Source organism: Sus scrofa, chromosome 17 (genome assembly GCF_000003025.6).
Source record: "Sus scrofa isolate TJ Tabasco breed Duroc chromosome 17, Sscrofa11.1, whole genome shotgun sequence".
NCBI classification, from domain to species: domain Eukaryota; kingdom Metazoa; phylum Chordata; class Mammalia; order Artiodactyla; family Suidae; genus Sus; species Sus scrofa.
Window position 1 is genome coordinate 27,617,529 of NC_010459.5, and position 23,749 is coordinate 27,641,277.

Consider the following 23,749-nt stretch of genomic DNA (forward strand, 5'->3'; position numbering starts at 1 on the left):
GAAATAAGCCAGTCACAAAGGGACAAATACTGTAAGGTTCACCTTATATGAGGCCCCTAGAGGAATCACATTCATAGAAACAAAAAGTAGAAAGGTGGTTTCCAGGGGCTGAGGGAGGGGAGTGGAGAGGTAACACTTAATAGAGGCAGTTTCAGTTTGGAATGAGGAAGATCTGGTGATGGTTGGTGGTGATGGTGGTACAGTACCCTGAACATACTTAATGCCTTGAACTCTACACTTAAAAATGGTTAAGATGGTAGATATTGTGCTGTGCAAATTTATCACAATAAAAAAGTAAAACAAATGGTTTAAAAATCAAAAAATACACGATGAGATGTATAATATATATGTATGATATACATTTATATAGATATATGTATCTCTTTGGAATCTGTATCTATGTATATCTCTATATTTATATCTGTACCTAGATTTATGTCTATCTACCTATTGTATCTATCTGTCTGTCTGTCTGTCTGTCTATCTATCTATCTATCCATCCATCCATCTATGTGTCTATTGGGAGATGCTATGGCATGGTGAGTAGAAGCACAGACTAGGGAGGTAGGTCCCTGGGTTTAAATCCTGCCTCTGCCACCTACTAGCTGATCCCACTACTAGCTGAGCCCAGTTAATGAACTTGGTTCCCCCCATGCAAGGACGCTGGACTGAACCCAGTGCCCCATCCCACAGCTGTTGTGAGGGTCAGTGGAGAACCTATGTAGCCCGACACCCAGTGAGCCCATGTAAGGCCCACGTGGACATCAGCCCAGCCATAGAAACCGGTCCTCCGAACCTTCCTTTAGTGGATATGGAGGGGAAATGGCAATTATCACCCCCACTTCCTTGAGAAACTGACAATGGAGAGAAATGAATGGCGACCTCAGGGACTCAGGAGCCAGGGTCCGGGGTGGACACCTGTGCGAGGCCTCCAGGGTGGGGAAGAGAGAGGAGAGAGAAAAAAGAAGAGGATGTGCTTCCTCAGAGAAGGCAGATCTCACTCCCAAGGCTCTGGGACAGTGACTCCCACGTGCTTACCTCCAAGAACACTGTCCACCGTGGATAGGTCTCGTCTGGGCATCATGAGAGGCTTGAGAGGCTTTCAAGTAACATAATGACCGGGTCTATGAGTATACATACACTCATTTTCTTTAGTGTTTGACTCCCTGCAAGAGAATCCTCTTCAGTTGGCAGTGGTTCCAGAAAACCTTAAATGCCAACGACAGGAGGAGCGGAGGGTGCCAATGACAGGAGGACCAGAGGGTTTCCCCATGTTTTGTAGGTCTCGGCCTTTTCAGGGTGATGCTATGGCTGGGACTGCCTGGGGCGCTCACCTGGGTGAGCCCCCATGGGCATTTCCCCAGCAGGAGCCACCTGCCTGGTTCTGTGACCTCAACAGCAACCCTCAGAGAACTTAGAAAAGACAGGGTTTATCACTCACAGATCCTGGAGGTACATGGCACATTCTGGGCCACACAGTGAGGTCATGGGGCAGGGGTGGGGGGGGGGCGTGAAGGAGAGAGAACAGACCCGGGGTTCTGCCTTTATTGGGGTTATGAGTAGAGTTTCTGGGGTTGCTCTTGTTCACTCTTTATTGGTGAATTTAAAACATACATGCAGGAATTAGGGTGCAGGTAGGGAAAATCAGCATCACTCAAGTGGTCCTGATCTAGGTCACCCAGACATTCCGACAGGGGGAACTTCCTGGGAGGGGTGGCCTGGCTCCTTATCTAGTTGCATATCTGGTGATGTGTTTATTGAGATGGACGTCTTTGGAACGGTTGCCTCGGCAATCAAAAGCCTAATGTCAGGCAGTTCGATTACAATCACAAAAACTCATTGGGGAGTTCCCTTCATGGCTCAGCAGTTAACAAACCCATCTAGGATCCTTGAGGATGTAAGTTTGATCCCTAGCTGTCAGTGGGTTAAGGATCTGGCATTGCCATGAGCTGTGGTGTAGGTCACAGACGTGGCTCGGATATGGCGTTGCTGTGGCTCTGGTGTAGGCTGGCAGTGTAACTCCGATTGGACCCCTAGCCTGGGAACCTCCACATGCCACAGGTGCGGCCCTAAAAAGCAAAAAGAAAAACTACTAATAAGTCCTGAAGCATATGATATGATGGGATCAGGGCGCACCCCTAGCCATCTGCTGCATACCTCTTCCCTGCAGCAGCCCCCCCCCCCAGACCCTCTTGGTCAGAACCCAAGTCCAGCTGGGACTGTGCTTCTCCCTCCAGTCACCAGGGCAGTGAACGCTTCCAGGAGAACCATGTCCGTGATGGTAGCAGAGCTCAGGTGTGGGCACATGGGTCCATCCCGCCATAACATCATGGGACCACTGGACACCAAGCTTGTGATGGGGGAGAATGATTTTTTTATTATTACTATTTCTTTTAATAGTTATTTCCCCAATACATTTTTTTTCCTACTGTATGGGAGAATGATTTTAATGAAAGAACTTTTTTTCCAAGCCCAATCATGTACGACCATTTGAAACATGAAAAAGACAGAGAAGGAAAAGAGAAAGATCTCTCTTTTTAGTTATTATTCTAACCGTATTCTATGAGAGGTTTAGGACAATTTCCATCAGAGCCTAGAAATCTTCCCTAGAAATTGCTTCTCTAGCACCACCTTCATCAAAAATAAAGACAGAGCAGCACAAGTACAGAGGAGGGAATAAAATGAAACTGTCTGTGAAAATCGCTGACTGTAGATGCCTCATAAAATGACGGGGTTAATGTCATGCTATTGGGATACATTTGCCCTCACAATTCAGAAGTTCTTAACGAATCTCGACATTTCAGCTAGAGCCTGTTCACCTCCACTAAGCCACAGGCCACGATGATTTCCTGTTACCTTAGGAGTTTTTCAGTTTAACCATTGCCCCTAAAGTTCTCTGGTTGCATTAGTCCCAATCAACCTTTAAAATTGCCTGGTGAGATAGAATTGATCTTTCAAACTCCCAGTTCAATAGCCGCTTTCTCTGTGAAGCCTTCTCTGACCTTCTTCACCCATGCCCAGCAGAATGAATTTTCTGTGCCCCATATCAGTTCAAGAGGCACATGGCTACAAGTACAGAAACCCCAACTAATGGTGACTGAGGCAAATAGGAGATTCACTTTCTCATGTAGTAAGAAGTATGGAGGGAGATGGTTTCTGGCATTAGATCAGCCAGTGAATGGCATTCTCAGGACTCTGCTACCCTTTGCTTGTGGGTGTATAGCATCATGCTTATTGTCTCATGGTCACATAATAGCTGCTGGCATTCCAGACATCACATCTGAATTCAAGGCAGGAAGAAAGGATGACTTTAGCTGAATCTATCCCTTATTCTCGTTGCCCAAAATTGGCCACATGGCCATGGTGAGTTCTAGGGAGGCTAGAAAAGCTGAGTATATATTGTCATTCAGAATGAGAAAGTCTGCTTTCTTGGAAGTTACTTCTTATTATTATTGTTTTCACTGTGGTTCTCTCTGTCACCTTGACTGTATCTGGTACCTGTTGCCACAATAATGCTGTGTAACGGATGGCCTCACAATCTCAGTGACATACAACAGCATACATTTATTTGGCTCGGGGGGTCTCTGGAGTTCAGTGGAACTGGGTTGAGCTTGGCCGGTCTTAGATGGGCTGGCCCGTGTCTGGGGGTGAGCTGCTTGTCAGTTGGGCTGTGACAGCTTCATCTGAGAGGACAGGAGTGACTTGGCTCTGTCCTCTGGCAGGTTAGTGGGGACACATCCTCACGGCATTGTTGTTGTAGCCTGAGGTACTCTGCTATGTCTGAGCACCTTAGCTTTTCAGTTTACATTTGTTCTCCACAATAGCTTTGTAAGCTAACTGGAGAGCTTGGTGGGGCTGGTCTCATGTTAGAGGTTAAGCAAGGTCATGCAGCTTGGAAGTGTCAAGTCTGGGGCTGGATGCGAGGTCTCTACCCCATCCTGAGCTTCCCCCAAGGCTGCAGGCTGCCTCTTTCAGTGGCAGCTGTGCCAGTCATGCTATTCAGCTATTTCCCTTGATGGCTTCCAAAGGTGACACCAGCTACTCTGAGTACCACGTGCTTGGAGCCCATTCACTTTATGGGAACGGGGCCCTCATCCCTGGAACAGAATAGAGGGGAAGGTGTGAAGGATGCAGCTGCTGTTCTTCAAGAGAAGGGGCAGAAACACAGACCTGAAACGTGGTCTGTGGTCCAGGCAGCACATAATCGATGCCAAATTACCGATGCCCTGATCAGTTCCCAGGGATAAGAAGGCCGTGTGGTCTGAGACTTGAGCTGAAGGTCAAACACACGCCCATCTCCTCTCCAGACACCCTCACTCATCACCTCCAGAACGTGGCCCGCCTGCAGCTGCCCGGGTGGCTGTAGTCCGGCTGCAAACTCAGATTCCCGGTGTGTTAGTGCTTATGGGCGTTCCCCAGGTATTGGACCAGCTCAGCCATTTCTGAGACTTCCAGTCTGTCTTGTATTTTGTAATGCACCTTGTAAAAATAAAAACATTAAAGGAGTTCCCGTGTGGCTCAGTGGTTAACGAATCCAACTGGGAACCATGAGGTTGTGGGTTCAATCCCTGGCCTTGCTCAGTGGGTTAAGGATCCGGCGTTGCCGTGAGCTGTGGTGTAGGTTGCAGACGTGGCTCGGATCCCACGTTGCTGTGGCTCTGGCGTAGGCCAGTGGCTACAGCTCCAATTGGACCCCTAGCCTGGGAACCTCCATATGCCACGGGTGCGGCCCTAGAAAAGGCAAAAAGAGAAATAAATAAATAAATAAATACATTAAAGATCATCACCCAACAACTTGCCATCTGGAAGTTCATCCTAGAAATGCAAAAAGGGTATATGTTTAAAGATTTGTATTGCCACGCTGTTTATGGTCCATTCATTGAGAGAGGAAAATAGGAATTCACTCAAAGTAAAGACGGAGCTGGGGTTTGCTTGTGTTCATTTTTATACGGACCACACTCATACTTTAATGTAAATGGTATATTCGAATATATAATCAAAATAAAGCCTTTAAAATAAATATAAATAAATAAAAAAGGACTTCAGTGGCTCTGACAGGCAGCCCCCAGAGAGGGTGGCTGGGATTCTGAATCTGCCGCTCACTCTGATTGGAGAAGACAACTTTGGAGCAGGCAAGCTGAAAATAGAGAGTGGTGATGGGCTAGCAAATAGGAAATGACCTCTGCTCAGGGAAGCAGCTGGGCTCTGTGGGAGGCTCAGAGAGGGTCCTTGGACAAATTATGATGCTCTCTGGGGCATCTGAGAGGTGGGGTCTATAACTCCCTGCCTCCCAGAGGAAGTGAGAAGAATTCAGTGAAATCGTCCTTGTAAAGTACCAGAGCGTACCTAAATTCCTAGCCTGACAAGGAGTGGCAGATATTATTACTAGTGGTAGAATTATTATTATTGTTTTTTTTTGTTTGTTTGTTTGGTTTTTTTTGTTTTTTTTTTTTTTGTCTTTTTGCCATTTCTTGGGCCGCTCCCGCAGCATATGGAGGTTCCCAGGCGAGGGGTTGAATCGGAGCTGTAGCCACCGGCCTACGCCAGAGCCACAGCAACGCGGGATCCGAGCCACGTCTGCAACCTACACCACAGCTCACGGCAACGCCGGATCGTTAACCCACTGAGCAAGGGCAGGGACCGAACCCGCAACCTCATGGTTCCTAGTCGGATTCGTTAACCACTGCGCCACGACGGGAACTCCCTATTATTATTGTTGATAATGATATTGTTCTATCCTTTGGAAATATAGGACTGGTCCAGTTAATCCCCAGATGCCTCATTGTTTAAAATACTTACGCCAGCGGTACTGTTTGCTAACAGATCAAGATCACATTTTCGAGGAGTTCCCATTGCAGCTCAGCAGAAATGAATCTGACTAGTATCCATGTGGATCCGGGTTTGATCCCTGGCCATGCTCAGTGGGTTAAGGTTCCGGCGTTGATGTGAGCTATGGTGTAGGTTGCAGACTTTGCTCAGATCTGGCATTACTGTGGCTGTGACATAGGCCAGTAGCTACAACTCCAATTCAACACCTAGCCTGGGGAACTTCCATATGGCGCACCTGTGGTCCAAAAAAACAATAAAAAATGAAAATAAAAATCACACATTTCCAATAGGACTGCTGCATCTTAAGGTTTGACTTTATACATTTCTCTTGTTCCTTTGTGCTGTGTGTTTATTTTCAATGACTAGTGGACTTTTTCGTGTGTGTCTTTTGTCTTTTTAGGGCCGTGGTTGTGGCATGTGGAAGTTCTCAGGCTAGGCTTCGAATCGGAGCTACATCTGCCAGCCTACGCCACAATCACAGCAACGTGGGATCCAAGCCGCATCTGTGACCTACACCACAGCTCACAGCAATGCCAGATCCCTAACCTACTAAGTGAGGCCAGGGACCAAACCCACATCCTCATGGATACTAGTTGGGTTCATTACCGCTGAGCCATGATGGCAACTCCTTCCTTTTTTGTTTGTTTTTTTGCTTTGTTTTCAAATAGTAGACCTTTTTTGAAGCAGCCTTAGGTTTGAAGCATCGTTGAGCAGAAGGCACAAGAACTCCCTCACCTCCCCGCCCCGTCACGTGCATGGCATCCATATCTCGTTCTGTTTGTTTTTCCAGCGGGAACCTGATTTCCAATGGGTAACATGGCACAGAGCTAGAGCAGAGCTTCTTGTAAGCAAAGTGGCAGCTGCCCTCAGATGCCGGGAGGTGTTCTATGGCCAGAAAGGAGCCCTGTGGCCTGGCAGACCCCACTTACCCAGAGGAGCTTTGTCACAGGGTATCTGAGGATTGGGTGTCCCTGGAACACGCTGCCTGGGCACGGAACTAACGTGGCTGTCAGTGGCCATCACCCTTGAAAGCGAGGAGAGCCTGATAGATCTATTCATGGCTCGTTCTGATCCAGTGGTGATATTCCCATGCATTCGATGGAACTTCTTGCCTTGAAATAGGATCAATACGTAATATTGGAACGTGGTCTGGAAGAGCTTATGGACTCCTAAGTGGCACTGGGGGTTTTAGCCTGTTGAGTATGTCAGCTCAGACAGCTTACTTAGTTCTTGGCGAAACCACAACTAGACAAGTCTGTATTCCAGTTACTGCATTTGGCTGTCCCTTCAAAGATAAAGGTAAAGCCTGCATGTCGTTGGATCAGCCGAGTCCTACAACAAAAGAGAGATAGAGTCCATTGCAATTCAGGAGTGTATATTTCTCACCCACAAAGCTATAAAAGAGAGCATTAGTTTTGTTTGCTTTTTGTCTTTTTTTTTTTTTTAGGGCCACACCTGCAGCATATGGAAGTTCCCAGGCTAGGGGGTCAAAACAGAGCTATAGCTGCCACCTACACCACAGCCACAGCAATGCAGGGTTTCTAGATACATCTGTGACCTTCACCACAGCTCAGACAATGCTGGATCCTTAACCCGCTGAGCAAGGCCAGGGATCAAACCCATGTCCTCATGGGTAGTAGTCAGATTGGTTACCACTGAGCCATGATAGGAACTCCAAGACAGCATCAATTTTTTTAATTGATATTTCCACCCCCCCAAAAAAAAAAACCACCCCACAGGCAAATAACTTTGTACAGATTATGCACAGACTGGTCAAAAAAAGTTGGTGGTTTTTTTAAATTTTTTAATTTAATTTTTTTAAATTCCATTGGCAGCATATGGAAGTTCCCAGGCCGGGGATTAAATCCGAGCCACAGCTGTGACCTCTGCCATAGCTGGGGCAACACAGAATCCTTAACCTGCTGCACCACAGTGGGAACTCCCCAGTAGAAAGTTATTTTTTAGGCTTCTCCACAATGCTGATTTCCCAGGCTCTCCAGAGATGAGAAAGTGTGAGAGAGTTCTTACCTGTCAAATCTCCCACTAACTACAAAAATTATGTAAGAAATACAAATTCGAGGTGGATGAATTAGAAAATATGGATGGGAATTATAAGTGCAGATAGAGCCACACCAACCAGGGGAGAAACTATTTTGTCTATGGTCTTGCAAACTCTCATACTCAACTATGTGTGTGTGTATAGGCATGTACATCTATACATAGATAATTTAACAAAAAAGAGATTGTAGACCAAAACAAACAAACAAACAAAAATTGGAGTTCCCGTTGTGGCTTAGTGGTTAATGAATCTGACTAGGAACCATAAGGTTGCAGGTTCGATCCCTGGCCTTGCTCAGTGGGTTAAGGATCTGGTGTTGCCGTGATCTGTGGTGTAGGTTGCAGACGAAGCTTGGATCTGGCATTGCTGTGGCTCTGGCATAGGCCGGCGGCTACAGCTCTGATTAGACCCCTAGCCTGGGAACCTCCATATGCCACAGGTGCGGCCCTAAAAAGACAAAAGACAAAAAAAAAAAAAAAGGAGAGAGAGAGAGTGAGACTGTAGGGGTTCCCCTTGTGGCACAGCCTAAACGAATTTGATTAGTATCCATGAGAATGCGGGTTTGATCCCTGGCCTCACTCAGTGGGTTAAGGATCGAGCATTGCCGTGAGTTGTGGTATAGGTTGCAGACATGGCTCAGATCCCCCGTTGCTGTGGCTGTGGTGTATGCCAGCAGCTGCAGCTTCAATTCAACCCCTAGCCTGGGAACTTCCATATGCCTCTGGTTCGGCTCTAAAAAGCAAAAGAAAAAAAAAAAGGCGGTTGTTATATTTTTATATAACATAGATAATAAATACCTTCCCTTGTCACTAACTATAGATTTACAAAATCCTTTTTAACAATATTTTCTTTTCTTTCTTTTTTTTTTTTTTAGGTCTTTTTAGGGCCACACCTATGGCATATGGAGGTTCCCAGACTAGATGTCGAATCAGAGCTGTAGCCGCCGGCCTATGCCAGAGCCACAGCAACGCCAGATCCAAGCCATGTTTGTGACCTACACCACAGCTCACAGCAACACTGGATCCTTAACCCACTGAGGGGGGCCAGGGATTGAACCGGCATCCTCATGGATACTGGTGGGATTTGTTACCACTGAGCCACAACAGGAACTCCCTTAACAGTATTTTCTCAAGTGATAAATCATAGTTTATATAACCTATGCCCTATGGTATGTGTTTTTAGGTTGTGATAATTTATTGTAGTCAGCATTTTGGAATAAATATCCCTGGTGCTTGTTTTCATGCCCTTGTCTGATATTTCCACAGTCAAGTGTTAACTTGCACTTTAGAATCTTACAATCTGGTTAAAAAGACAAACACACACGTGTGAAAGAGAACACATGTTGTAAGGGTGGGGAGGAGTGTCCAAATCAATGCAGGAGCCAAGAGTCAAAGGCTAGAGCCATCATCTCGTGCTTGGGTGGCTCCAGAAGGCTGCTCAAAGGACAGCTGCAAGTGACAGAAACTTAACTCAGCTTAAGTGTAAAACGCACGTTATTACCTCATGAAATTGGACAGCCCACTTTGGTTTCACACTGAACTGGGCCCAGAGTTCACATGGCGTCAGTGTGTGTGTGTGTGTGTGTGTGTGTGTGTGTGTGTTTATCTACCTGTCCCTTCTCTTGGTCTCTCCTTCTTATTCCACGAGTTCATGCTCAGGCAAGCTCTCTATGGCATCTGCCTCCAGCAGCTCCAGACTCAGTGGTTCTTACATCCAAAGCGAGAGCCCCTGTCTCCCTCCCAGCCTCTCTCTTTCCACCCCCTGCCTGGCCCCTTGCAAACCTTTTGCCCACCCACCACTGCCTGCTGGAGAATGGGGTGTTCTGGTGACCAGCCTGGGCCCTGTGGTGAGGCAGGTGGGGTTGGGTAACTGAAGACCCTGCCTGTGGAGCAATTATGCAAAGGAAAAGATGCCAGGAGGTCCAAATATGAAAGAGAAGTCACTACTGAGAATGCTGCAACTTGAAGGAGGAGCAGCCATGGCCATTAGAAACTTTGGGCTGCAAGTAACAGAAAACCAGTATGTTATGTTATGAAGTCCAAGCCGGGTGGGCTCTAGGACCACATGATCAATGGCTCAGTGATGTCATTAAGTTGACTCAGGGTCCAGCTTCATCTCAAGTCAGATTTCCCTCAGGAGGTCTGCCATGGCAATCAGGACCCCGGCTTCCTTGTTCTCAGTCAGCGCTAGAGGGTGGGGAAAGGCTCCCCACAGCAGAGATTATAAAGCCTTTCCTGCCCTCTGATTGGGCCAGCCTAGGTCACATGCCTTCCCCGAGCCAATAGCCATTCCCAGGGAATACTACACACTGATTGGCCCATCAGTATCTACTCCTGGAGGAAAGGGCGGGGGGCACTTGCCACCTGGGATGTGGTGGATGAAACCAGGGCCCCATCAGAAAGAAGTGGAGTTGGATGCTGAGTGACCAACCAACAATGGATGCTGAATAAGATTTCACTAACTAGAGAGGAGACCCAGAGTAAGACAAGGTAGAGAAGTGATTTATGGCCCAAAGGTAGAATTCCAGGGGGTGTCCTGGTCACTGCTGACCAAGGGTCTGAAAGCAAGTTTGCAGGGGTCGTCCTTCTGGGAATAGGAGTGTAAACAAGCTCAGAAGTATTTGTGTATTTATTCCCTCATTGCACGTACATTTATTCAGCATCTACTATGCACCAGGCCCTGTGTTGAGTGCTGGAGATCAGTGAGATAAACTGCGTATCCACATAGACTTTTAGTGGGGAAGGAGACAGCAAGCAAATTAATTTAACCTAAAATATGTCAAGGAAAACAAAGCAGAATAGGAAGTTAAAGAGAAATGGGAGGGAGGGGAGTCCAAGGCCTCCTGGTTCGAGTGACCTTTACCTGGGGACCCAAAGGACATGGAGGAGTAGGCCAGGTTGATCTGGGGGTGAGGGGGACATGTTCTCGGCAGACGAGACAGCAGTGCCAAGGCCCTGGGGCAGGTGTCCATGGCATGTTTGGGGATCTCGGAGGTGGACCGTGGGGAGAGTAGCAGGCGGTGAGGTCAGAGAGGGGGTATGAGGTCATTAGCCTGGCAGGTGTTGCAAAGACTTTGTAGTTCCTGTGAGTGAGATGTTGAATTAATGATGACAGAGGATGCCGTTAACAGAGGGTGGCGTGACCCTCACCCCAGGGCTTCTGCCCCGGCTCTGATTTTAACCCCTTCTCTCCTCTCTTCCAGGCCATGTACATGTTCTACGCACTGGCTATTGTGTGTGATGACTTCTTTGTCCCCTCCTTGGAAAAGATCTGTGAGGTACGTGTCTGAGCCGGGTCCTAGTCCTGTTCCAGCCTCCACACCTGAGGTCCTGGGGTGGGAAGGCCAGGCACCAGCGGGCTTCAGAGCAATGGGCAGCATTAGCACAAAAGATCCAGCAGTCTGCTTAGAATTTCAGGGTACCCATCCCTCGTCGGGCTTTCCCCCTTGCGGTCAGCGCTCCTTGCTCCACTGGGCGTAACACAAGGTGCTGCTTGTGTTCCGCTCCCCACTTTCTCTCTCTCTCTCTCTCTCTCTCTCTCTCTCTCTCTCTCTTTTTTTTTTCCCCTTTAGGGCCGAACCTGTGGCATATGGAAGTTCCCAGGCTAGGGGTCGAATCGGAGCTGCAGCTGCCAGACTATGCCACAGTCACGGCAATGCCAGAGCCTTTAACCCACTGAGTGAAGCCAGGGATCAAACCCACATCCTTATGGATACTAGTCAGGTTCTTAATCCACTGAACCACACGGGAACTCCCCCACTTTCTCTCTTAAGTCCTGCTCTTCCTTTCTCCTATCACTTCCTCCATCTTCCTCCCTCCCTCCCTTCTGTGGCAGTCACCCTCCCTCGATGATTCGTGGGGTCCCAACCGGGTGAGAACTCTGCAGCCACACCTCCATCTCCCTTCCTCTCTGTGCAGAGATGCTCCAGGCAGAGGCCCGAAAGGCAAGAGATGAAAGCTTTGGCCACAGGGACCAGGACAGGGACTCTTGGACATCAGCCCAGGGAAGACCAGGCTGAATACCAAGTTACCCTTTCATCCGAAAATATTTAACATAACTAGAACCCTTTCATTCTCTTGCTTCTTTCATCTCTTTTTTTTTTTTTCTGTTTTGAAATAGTTTCCTTTATCTGGAAGCTTTCTGTTGTATTATAAATTCAGAACCCCGTCTTCAGAAGGGATCTTTCCCAGAGGCCCCTCCCACCCTCCCCCAGTCTCTCATTCACTGGGCCTTGGGGGTGCAGCGGGGAACAGAAGTTGCATTTCTAATAAGTTCCCAGATGATGCGGAGGCTGCTGGGCTGGAAACCTCACTCAGAGAGCCACTAACTTAAGCAGTTTCTTCCACATCCTGAAGTCGGTTAGTTTTGTGGACTTCAAAAAGCAAAGGAGAATCGTTCTGCCACCCCCCAGAGGCCCCGGTGGTGGGTTCCTCTCCACAGTAGAGGTGGAAAGAGGGAATGGGTGAGCTGGTGTCTGAGATGGACGCTGGCAAGTGTGGAAGCCTTTCATCCAAAGTGATTTAACCTGAGAAGCAGGAGAGGAGAAAGCCCTGAAGCACCTGTCGTTGGGTCATCTGTGAACCACTTGGCAGCTCATTCCTCGTGGGAAGCAAACGACTCTCTCTTTTGCACACATTTTTTAATAGAAAACTTAAAGCTTCATCGTAGAAACATACATGCAGTTGTCAGAATGTGGTCTCCTCCCCTGAGAAGACCTGTAGCACCTGTGAGCATGGCCCTTGGGGAGGAATCTGGGTGGAACACGCCGAGGTCCTCGCCATGGCGGGGCTGAGGGCACAGAGGTGCTCCAGGGTGGTACACGAGGCCAGGTGATGCCCCAGAATTGGAGGTACAGAGAGGAAAGGAAGGGGGAAGGTTTCCAGGGGATCAGGGAAGGGCAGGATGGGAGCAGCCCCAGAGAGCAGTCTCTGGGGCAACGAGCTGCAAGGACGGATATTTGAGCAGAGAAGAGTCTGAGCCATAGAACTTGGGGTGGGATTCAGGGAGCAGGGAGCCCTGAGGATGTCAGGCTGGACATCAGAAGTTACTTGGAGCTCAGAGGGAAGCTGGGAAAGCTTTTGACGACCGTTCTGGTAGATGGAAAGGGTCCAGAGATACAGAGACCCCCTAGCTAGTGACTCTTAGCACCCAGGGAGACTTGGCCCAGGCTGAAGTGGATTAGAGATGAAAGAGGAAGGGGGTGAAGGAGAGGAGCCTGCGGTGTGGACTCCACAGCTAACACCCCATTGGGATCCTGGGCTGGAAAGGACACAGCCGAGCAAGACTCACAGCTCCTGGCAAGTCTGAGCGAATGCAAATGCAAATGCCTGCATTTTGTCTGTAGAGAATATTCCACTGCCATGTGTGAGCATGAGCGCTGTGTCAGGCACCTTTCACCTTGAGGTAGCAGCATCTGCACCTTAGGGTCCCCTCAGAACCACGTGTGAAGTTCAGCTGTTCAGCCAACATCGAGGGCACCCAGGTTTCCAGGTCAAAGTGTTCAGAAGGGCTCCAGCAGCAGCCTCTTGCTGGTCCATGGAGCCAGCCAGTGGCCTCTGCCGAGGCCATGCTGCCCCTCCCTGGCTGAGCACGGAAGTGCAGCTACAGTGCCCCTGGGAAGAGGCACCGGGACTCAGTTGGGACACCAGGAGGGAGCTGGCTGTTTACAGACAGCCAGAAGCTTACTTCTGGGTCATGCCTGAAGGCAGAAACGCTCCCCACACTGCCTAGCCTCGATATGCACCTGTCTTCTCACAAGTTCCCTTTGGGATGAACAAACAGGGCAACCTGGAGAGTCTGTTGTGTAGAACGTCTAGGCAGGGTTCATATCCCTTTCTACTCAAGTCTCAGCACCCCTCTTCCCCAGGGAAGGAGGAGTCAAGACTGCATTGAGGATGGGGAGTGGGTTTCAGGAGGGTGACCCTCTCCACCCCCAAAGCCTCCATAGCCTCCTAGGCTGGAGCCTGGAAAACTGGTTACAGTGAGCCGGAGATCGGAATAGTACTGACAAAAATCAGAATATCGTACATAGAAATGTGGATTGAGGCATCTCTTTAAAAACAGGGACGTTTGGTGACACGAAGGGACCTGAGTGCTGCTGCCTTTGGAAGGGAGGGGATAGCCCTCCCTGCCTCAGAGGCCCGCTCCTCCCCTCCTTGTCATCTGTGTGCCCCCGGGGCATTTGGTGGTTGGTGGGGGGGACACCCTGGATCTTGCCAAGAGACTTTAATTCCCAGGGACATGTGGCCCGGCTTGTGTCCCATGGGGAGGATGGTGAGAGGAGGCTGGGATGGGGGTGGGCAGGAGGCGTGGCCCAGTTGGGTGGCAGAGGTGGGGTAGTGGTCCCTGAGGAAGGGGTGGTGAGGACGGACTGAGCCGGGGACCTGGGGCATCACGGTGGCCTCCGTTCTGGAAGGAGTCCCAACTCACCTGTGCCTTTGCCCCCTTGCAGCGCCTGCACCTCAGTGAGGATGTGGCAGGAGCCACGTTCATGGCGGCGGGCAGTTCGGCCCCAGAGCTGTTCACATCGGTCATAGGTAGGTGCCAACCCAGGGAACATCTCAGCCCTGCCCTCTCTGAAGAACAGGGGCTCTGGAGACCAGAACCCTCATACCCCCAAGAGGCAGAACACCAGCCTCCCACCTCTCCCCCAACCCCAGTGGTTGCAGTTATTTTATTTGTTTGTATGTATGCCACACATATGGAGTTCCAGAGCCAGGGATCAAATCAAAGGCGCACTTGCAACCCAAGCCACAGCTTTGGCAACATCAGATCCTAAACCCACTGTGCCTGGTGGGGGGTTGAACCTGCACCCCAGCACTCCCAAGATGCCACTGATCCTGTCAAGCCACAGCAGAACCCCTGTTATTATTTTATTAAAGTGAAGCTTTTACTTTGCATGAGTGGGTCCCAAACCAGGGAGCCCCAGGGCAGCTCTGATTAGAAAGCCTTCCCCGATCCTGTTTCCTGTAGATCCTGAGAATGCTCTAACCAAGTCTCCCCGGGAGTTCCCGTCGTGGCACAGTGGTTAACGAATCCGACTAGGAACCATGAGATTGCGGGTTCCATCCCTGGCCTTGCTCAGTGGGTTAAGGATCCAGTGTTGCCTTGAGCTGTGGTGTAGCTTGCAGACGCGGCTTGGCTCTCAAGTTGCTGTGACTCTGACGTAGGCCAGCGGCTATAGCTCCGATTAGACCCCTAGCCTGGGAACCTCCATATGTCGTGGGTGCGGCCCTAGAAAAGGCAAAAAGACAAAAAAAAAAAAAAAAAAAAGACAAAAAAAAAAAAGGCTCCCTGAAGCTCCCCCGCACCCACCTTGGAGGCAGCCCTCTGCAACAGGCAGCGGACATTGGTCTGTCTTTCAGGCGTCTTCATCACCAAGGGCGACGTGGGAGTGGGCACCATCGTGGGCTCCGCGGTGTTCAATATCCTGTGCATCATTGGTGTCTGTGGGCTCTTCGCAGGGCAGGTAAGACTGATGGCAGAACACAGCATCCAGGAGGGGCTGTGTGGAGCTAAGGCAGGGGCCTGTCTTGCTGGAGCGCCCCCCAGCGTGGGAGTAGCGGTCTCGGGAGGGATGACTTGAGTTTCACGCCCCAGGTGGGACTGGAACCTGTGCTGGTGGATCGTGGAGCACTCAGGTCCACGGGAATAAGTAACCAGCCCACCAGCCTAGAGATGCAGCCAGTGAATCTGAACATGTCATGCTCGTTTTGATGCGGTACTGATCCTAACTGGAATAACATAAAACAATCTTAGGAATGGAAATAGAGTAAATAAGAGAGAGAGAGGAAAGGACCCTGATCTTTTTTTTTTTTTTTTTTTTAATGCTAAAAAACAGTTTGCATTTGTCACAGTTTGGGATGTGTCCTCTCTTTTTCTACAAGCATCAAGCATTGGACTTACATGTCCACTTTAGCTGACTTTGAGGGTCATGAGGAGTTTTGCTTGCCTGCATTTTGTCTATAGAGACTATTCCACTGCTGGAGGTGGTGTGGGGCCATGTCCATCTTGTGTCTGTGTTGGAAAGTCTTGGGAAGACACCAAAAGTCACCCAAATGTGAGGCTGCCAGGCGTCTGCAGTGTTGCAGTGGCAGCTGGGGGTTTACAGTCACTCCGCCAGCTCTGAGGCCCTGGTTTCTTCGTAGGAAGATTAATCAGAAACACAGTCCTGAGCTCACTGCCCAAACACCCAGGACTGTATCTTCTAGGAAAAGCTCCTTTTAGTAGCCCACTGGGGCTCCCCCTTGGTGGTCTTGGGGAACCTGGTGATCTACCTGGCCGGAGGGTACAGGGACCTGCTAGGAGCAGCTGGCTGGTTTGCAGGGCTAAGGAAAGCTCTTATGAACCTTCTCCATGCCCTTTTGCAGACCCCTGGTCTTTCAGTCACCTGGCCAGGGGCACCCAGGGCTGCCTGACTCTCATGCAGGCTCCAGAGTCCAAGACAGGGTGTGCCCAGGCACCACTCCCTCCCCACCACCCACCCCTTGTTCCTGTCACCTTCAGGCCCATTGATTAGTCTGGGTTGCCTGGTGGCTTCCTTGCTTCTGGGCGGCAGGCAGAGGGACCCCTTGATGATCTCATCAGGAGTCAGCTGCAAAGCCCACAGATGGATGGTTACCTCTGAAGAGGACCCTGGACACCTGGGGCCACATGGGGTGATCAAGTTCTGCCCAACTCCCTCTTCTGGGCATTTCCTCATTTCACCCTTTTGGTCAGTAATCTCTTGTCTTAGATTTTGTGGACCCACGATCTGGTGGTGTCTTATATCTCCTATAAATGTAGTCAGTACTACACCCAAAGAGTTGTCCATCTTTTCCTTCAGTGCATTTGCACTTCCCCAGTTCACCTGCCTCCTGGAGAAGAACTTTCACGTTCTGCAGAGCCTGTAGCCCTTTGCGCTCTCTTAATTAGCTCCATTGCCATTAGCTCTCTGAGCCTCAGTGCAGCTATGATTAGTGTTGGCACTAGGTCATTTGTCATCTATACCTGAAGCTTGATGTGAAGTCAAGCCCAAAATGGGAGACATAATGTAAAGGAATGAAACAAATGGCTGGAAAGTGCCGAGTAAATGCCATGCAGCTTATTACACAGGAGGCGGGTGGAAGGCATTTGTGTTTCATAATTTATCAGCAATGCAGTTCATCACTGGTGTGGTTAGAAAACCTGCAGAAAAGACAAATGGCTTCCTGAGCTTCAGCAAGTGCTGGTATTCGTCAGGCCACCCTCCCTGCTTGGAAGGTCTTTGCCAGACTCATCTCATCCCATCGTGGAGAAGAGCACCAACCACGTGATGACTCTGGGCCCATCCCATCTTCTGATTTCCCTTGTCCTGTGCCCACTTGGAGAGTCCAAGCCCATCCAGCTGTCTTTCTTCAGGCCTTTGTAGAATCTCAGAAGTCTCTGCAGAGGGAGAAAAATAATGTTTTGGACAAAACGTGAGCCTGGAGGTCACACTGGCCTGAGTTTGAATCCTGACTCTGCCTTTGCTGGCTGTGGAGCCTTGGAGAGGGTGTTTCACCTCTCTAAGCCTCAACTTTCTCATCTGTAGAGTGGGTGCAAGGGCACCTACCTCCTAGCATTGCTGTGGATGAAACATGTTCAGTATTAAGTTCAGTATTAAGCAGTATCTGGCCCACACAGTAAAAGCTCAATAAGGAGTTACCATTGTGGCTCAGCAAGTTAAGAACCCAACTGGTATCCATAAGTTTGAGAGTTTGATCCCTGGCCTCACTCAGTGGGTTAAAGAAACCAGTATTGCTGCAGACGTGGCTCAGATTTGGCATCGCTGTGCCTGTGGTGCAGGTTGGCAGCTGCAGCTCCGATTTGACCCCTAGCCAGGGAACTTCCATATGCTGGTAGTGCAGCCCTAAAAAGAAAATAATAATAATAATAATGAAAGCTCAATAAAAGTTAGACACTGTTATCAGCTCTCAGAAGAATCAGGTTCCCTGGGACCCCTGCCTCCAGATTCCACCCCCAGTCACTGGAAATTTGACCCACCCATTGGCAGAGCTTATTAGCTTACTAGTGGAACAGCTATAGGACACCCAGTGGGGAGGGAAGGTCAGGTCAGAGAGGAGGTCTTTTCATTGCAAATCAGGATGAGGTGTTGACGGAAGCACCATCTCAGGGGACTGAGCCTTGCCTCTGTGCTCTCTGATCAGTGGGAGGGAAACAAACACCGCTTCCAGCAGTGGAGCCCATGCAGCGGAAACTCACATTGGAGGATGGGTATTGGGAATTGAACTGATTAATAAATCCAGTCACGAGTCTCACTTAACAGTGTTATTTACGTTGCTCAAGACTTTCATTTTCTGGGAGAATTACCAGCGAGCGCCCATGGGCCTCTCTCTAACGTATTCCGGCGTGAAGGGCTGCTCGTGACCAAGTCTGTTACCCATCTGAAATTAAAGCAATTAAGCCATAAGGTTTGAGTTCCTGTCTCAATTAGGGTTTTGATGAATTCGCTGTAATTAAATGTCTGCTTTAGTAGCAGTTTGCAAACATACCCAGTGCTTTGGTGTTCGCCTAAGGTGCTTTGGGGAGTTTTATGGTACAAGAAGGAAATCGCTTCTTAGAAAGTGGCTTCTAGAGCGGTTCTTGCCATCCTCACAAGATGTTTACAGGGCTGTGGTTCCTACAAGTTGTCTTTATTTATGAACGAAAAAATAATAATAAAGAAAGAAGACGAAGCTCTGGAGGAAACATGTGATACAGTTCGCATATTGTATTGAAAAAACCTCATGCCTGTTTTGTCAATGTACTTCTGAATTTAAAGCTACCATTTAGGGAGTTCCCGTCATGGGGCAGCAGAAACGAATCCAACTAGGAACCATGAGGTTGCAGGTTCAATCCTTGGCCTCACTGAGTGAGTTAAGGATCCAGCGTTGCCATGAGCTGCAGTGCAGGTCGTAGATGCTGCTCAGATCTGGCATTGCTGTGGCTGTGGTGTAGGCCGGCACCTGCAGCTCTGATTAGACCCTGAGCCTGGGAACCTCCATGTGCTGCAGGTGTGGCCATAAAAAAACAGACCAAAAAAAAAAAAAAAAAAAAGCTACCCTTCAGAATACGTGAAGCTTTAAAGACATAACCACAAACAGACAGTAAGTAGTGTAAGTAGTTTAACGGCATCCCAGATCAGGACTTTCACATTTCGGTTCCTACACGCCGGCAGATGGCTCCAGCTGATAGTAGAGAACCCCCACATCAGCTCTCTGGCATCCTTGAGATGATGTGCTTTGGTGAGGTCCATCTAATTTTGGCCGTGTTGGCCTTTTTCAATTAACACTCTGTCCATGCCGGCCCCTTACACAAACCCACAGCACCTAGAGGCTGCACCTTTGAATGGAAACTTGCCTTCGATTGGGTTTCCCCAGAAGGAGAATCTAAGCAATAGTTTCAAATTCAAGTAGTTTATCTAAAAGGTGATCCAAGGACATGCCAGCGGGGAAGTGGAGCAGTGAGATAAAGAAGACTCAGCAGCCAAGGAAAGTGTGTTCCCAGCAGGGCACCACTGTGGGCTGGGATTACTGCTTCTGGGGGAACTGGGAGATGGTGTAGATTAGTTAAGAGGTTTTCGGTTTCAGGAAACAGAAAACCTTAACTCTAACTAGCCTCTTTTTTTTTTTTTTTCTTGTGCCTTTTCTAGGGCCACACCCATAGCATATGGAGGTTCCCGGTTTAGGGGTCTAATCAAAGCTGTAGCCTCTGGCCTACACCACAGCCACAGCAACTCGAGATCCAAGCCACGTCTGTGACCTACACCACAGCTCACAGCAAGGATGGATCCTTAACCCACTGAGTGAGGCCAGTGCCCTCAACCTCATGGTTCCTAGTCGGATTCGTTAACCATTGAGCCATGATGGGAACTCCTAACTGGCCTCTTAAATGACAGGAATTTATTGGAGTAGGAAAAATATAGAAGAAAGTGGACATCAGGCATGGTTTGATCAAGACTCCAGCCCCATTTTCTGTGATCCTCTTGTCACTAACCTCCTCTGACCCCTTCTTCATTCCTGTTTTCCTTCATGGCAAAAAAAAAAAAAAATAGCCCCAGCAGTTTCAGGTCTCACATACTCATTCCACCTTGACCAGGAAGGAAGAGAATGCCTCCTCACCCTTCATCCCCGACCCGGCATCATCAAACAAAAATCTAACTGGGGCCAACTCAGGTCACCTGACTATCAGGCTAGAGTTACCCCATTGGCTTAGATTACTCAAGAACCACTCAGGCACTTTCTCCTCCTCCCTGGAGCTAAGAATGTGATCAAATATGTTGGTTTTTGTCCTTGGTTATCATAGAAAGTATATAAACAATAACAGAACACAGCCTACACAGTATCACTTTGCCGCCTCATTGGCTGTGTTCCCTGGCTGGTGTAACACAAACCACCAAGTTCGTACAGATCTGTCACAGATCCTTATGTGGACCTATATTTTCATTTCTTTGGGGTGAGCAGCACAGGAGTGGGATTGCTGGGTCATATGGTGAGTATGTTTATAAGAAACCACCAATAGTTTTTCCCAGCAGCCCAAACCATTTTGTATTCCCACCAGCAATATGTGTCTTCCAGCTGCTCTGCATCATCACCAGCACTTGGTATTATCAGGTTGTTTTGTTTTAATTGTAGCCATTCTCGTGCGCGTGTGTGTGTGGTACCTCATTGTGGTTTTAATTTGCATTTCCCTGATGGATCATGATGTTGAGCATCTTTTCATCTTTTCATGCTTGCCACCATGCATATATCTTTTTTGGCAAGAATCTGTACAAATCTTCACCCATTTTTTAAGGGAGGTTTTTGCCTTCTCATTCCGCTGCCCAGCAGTCTCTCTACCATTATACTCAACCACTTTTCTGAGACCTTCTGTCCAGTTCATTTCTATCTCCAAATCGATAACGTCTCCGTCTCGGGCTGTTAGAAGTGTTTTACAGTGATCCCAGCAGTGTTTCTTAGTTTCGTTGCATGCATTTGGTTTTGCAAGAGAGGCTCTCAGAAACAGCGCTCTTCAATTATGTGGGAGAAAATGAAGAGGTCACTTCCCTTTTGTTCTGCAAACCAGGATGTAGCAGCAATGAGATCTGAGATGCATCGTTTGTGCAACTTGAGGAGCACAGTAGGAGTCCGTGCAGCAGGGGATGGACATTAATTACAGGGAGCCTCACATTGCTCCTTGAAAGTGAGCAAAGGGGGTGGCATTTCTGGTCATCATCTAGGTCCTTGGAAAGGCGCCCATGGTGCTGGCTTAGCAGCAAGGTGCCTAATTAAACTGCATGAGCATCTGAGCAGGCTGGGTGGACCCACACTCCAGCTAAATGCTGTCACTGTACCAGGAGCTCAGAACCTCATGGCAAGCACAGCTGAGCACCACTCCAAGAAGGAAGTCCATCTTTGGGGCACAGATGTCATTTCTTTTCAAGATCATGCCCAGAGGGACACTACATGCCTGTGCTGCCTCTTATTACACCCAGGCCCCTGGCCCCACGAGCAGCTGAACCTGGGGTTGAAGGGTGAATGAAGTGGGAACAGAAGCCTGCCTGGCTGGCAGATGCTTGTTCTATTGTTTCTCTTTACCAAGCATCTCTAGTCGGCAGCCTGTGCCTGGTGCTGTTCTCACAGCTTTACACGTTATCAGTTATCAACTCCTTCGATCCTCACAAGAACCCTCTAGGAGGTCAGGGTCTTTACAGAAGGAGAAACTGAGGCTCTCAGAGGCCAGGTAACCTGTCAGTCACAGAACCAGTAAGTTGGGAGGCTTTTAGGGCTTCAGGGGAAGCACATAATGCCCAGCTCAGCAGGTGGCTTTAGACCAGAGGCCTCACTCATTATGCCACTTCCTCATCAGAGCCATCCTCCCTTCATGGCTCAGCGCCTTCCCATCTCCACAAAACCTGCCTTACCAACTAAGCAGAAGGGTGTGACCCAGTGACAAGGAAAAGTGGGCCATCAAATGCCTCTTGCACTGCAGATTAGCACATGTGGGTGGCATCCACTGACCTTCCATTCTTCTGCTGAGCTCGGGCATCTCAGGCCCCACCCCTACATCCACTCCTAAGCCCCGTGAAACTACCAGGTTGGCCCCAGACACCCCCAGCCTGGCACAGAGACCCCCTCCCCAAGGCACGTGTCCTTAATTCACAGGCAGAGCCTGTGTGCAAAACTAGGAGGTGAAGTATTACAGTCACAGCCTTCTAACTCCATGCCAGGCAGAGTCACTGCGAAGCGTCCCAAATGGAGAAGAACTGAACATTAGTGGATCATGAACCTGAATGTGCAGAGGACAAGGAAGACCGCGTCTGCTCCTGCAGCTGGGTCCACCAGGGTGCCCGTCTTCCCTCCTATTGCCCCTGCAGTCAGAGGGCACTGCAGGAGCCATGACAGAACAGACCAGAGTTGATGCTCTGGTCAGAGTGTGCATGGCAAGAGCGTTGCCAGCACCTGAGGCTACCCAGGACCTAAAATCACAAGCCTGTCTTTGCACAATGATGTGAACTGATGGTGGTTCAGTCTTCCACATTGTTATCGGTGAATTTAAACCCAGGCTAGTGGGTTCAAGTGGGTTTAAATCCATGAACTGTGATTGGGGAGGCGGGGGGCGGGGAATGGAGTGTTTACTATGTTCCTTCTTTGGGCAGTAAGTCCATTCATTGACTCAACAAATGCCTTTTTTTTTTTTTTTCGCCTTTTGTCTTCTTAGGGCCACACCCACAGCATATGGAGATTCCCAGGCTAGGGGTCTAATCAGAGCTGTAGCTGCCAGCCTATACCACAGCCACAGCAACTAGAGATCCAACCCACGTCTTCAACCTACACCACAGCTCATGGAAACGCCGGATCCTCAGCCCACTGAGCAAGGCCAGGGATAGAACTTGTGTCTTCATGGATGCTAGTCACATTTGTTTCCGCTGAGCCACGTCAGGAACTCTATTGTGTACCAGGCACTGGAGAGACACCAGTGGGAAAAATCACAGAGTTGTAGCAAGCTGTGGGGTGTTAAATATCCAACAAAAATGATAGATGGGCCGATGGATGGATGGGTGGATGGATGGAGTTTGAGATAGTGGCACAATGAGATAGGTGTGTGTGGCAGGGGTGGTCCATGTCAAGAAGAAAAACATCACAAGGTAAAGATCACAGAGACTGGGTGGGAGAAGAGATCCTTATTTCTAAAGCCTTTCCAGGGACGGTCCCTCCGCAAGCATTAATAGTTTAATGGAGTGAGAAAATAACTGCTAAATTCTACTCCATAAAAAAAAAGGGCACCAAATAAAATTTAAATTTTTTAAAAAAGATTCCATTTCCAGGCACTGTTTCAAACATTGGAGTGACTCTCTGAGCAGAGGGAACATGCCATCCAAGCAGATAGGCAGCCCTTGCCCCTGGGACACGTGAAAGGCTGGTGTGCTGATCTCACAAGCTAGAGTAAGGGGAGAACAGTGCCACGGGTGGCAGCAAGGGGTGTGTGCAGTGGCCAACCCAGCCCCAGTGGTGACCAAATGCATAAGGAGGCTGCAGAGTGAGGGGATCTCTTTTGTGCCAAGAGACAATCGTGGTGCCAGGCTGTGAGCACCCCCCCACCCCCTCCCCCGCCAAACCCCAGCCCATGTCCACCTGTTTCCCACCCTATCTACAGCACCAAGAGTATTGGCTGCATGTGGCACGTCTGGGCAACCTTTGATACATTCACTGTGTGATACGATACCCTTGACACCAGAGAAGGGAGGATTAATATATGGAGCAGAGATAGAGTTCACAGTGCCCTGGAGCCTGACACAGACACACTCAGGAACAATTTGACCAATGCCTGGGACATTAAACCATGTTTGGAGAATGTCACAACTTGCCATCAGGTGCCACCAAG

General features: G+C 49.0%; 1 protein-coding gene across 1 annotated transcript in view; it reads left to right on the forward strand.

Annotated features, from left to right (window-relative positions):
- SLC24A3 (solute carrier family 24 member 3) overlaps window positions 1-23,749 on the forward strand; it is a 510,304-nt gene that overhangs the window by 347,297 nt on the left and 139,258 nt on the right. Inside the window, 3 exon segments of the mRNA XM_021078001.1 lie at window positions 11,091-11,165; window positions 14,340-14,424; window positions 15,253-15,356. Coding sequence (XP_020933660.1) covers window positions 11,091-11,165; window positions 14,340-14,424; window positions 15,253-15,356 — 264 coding nt within the window.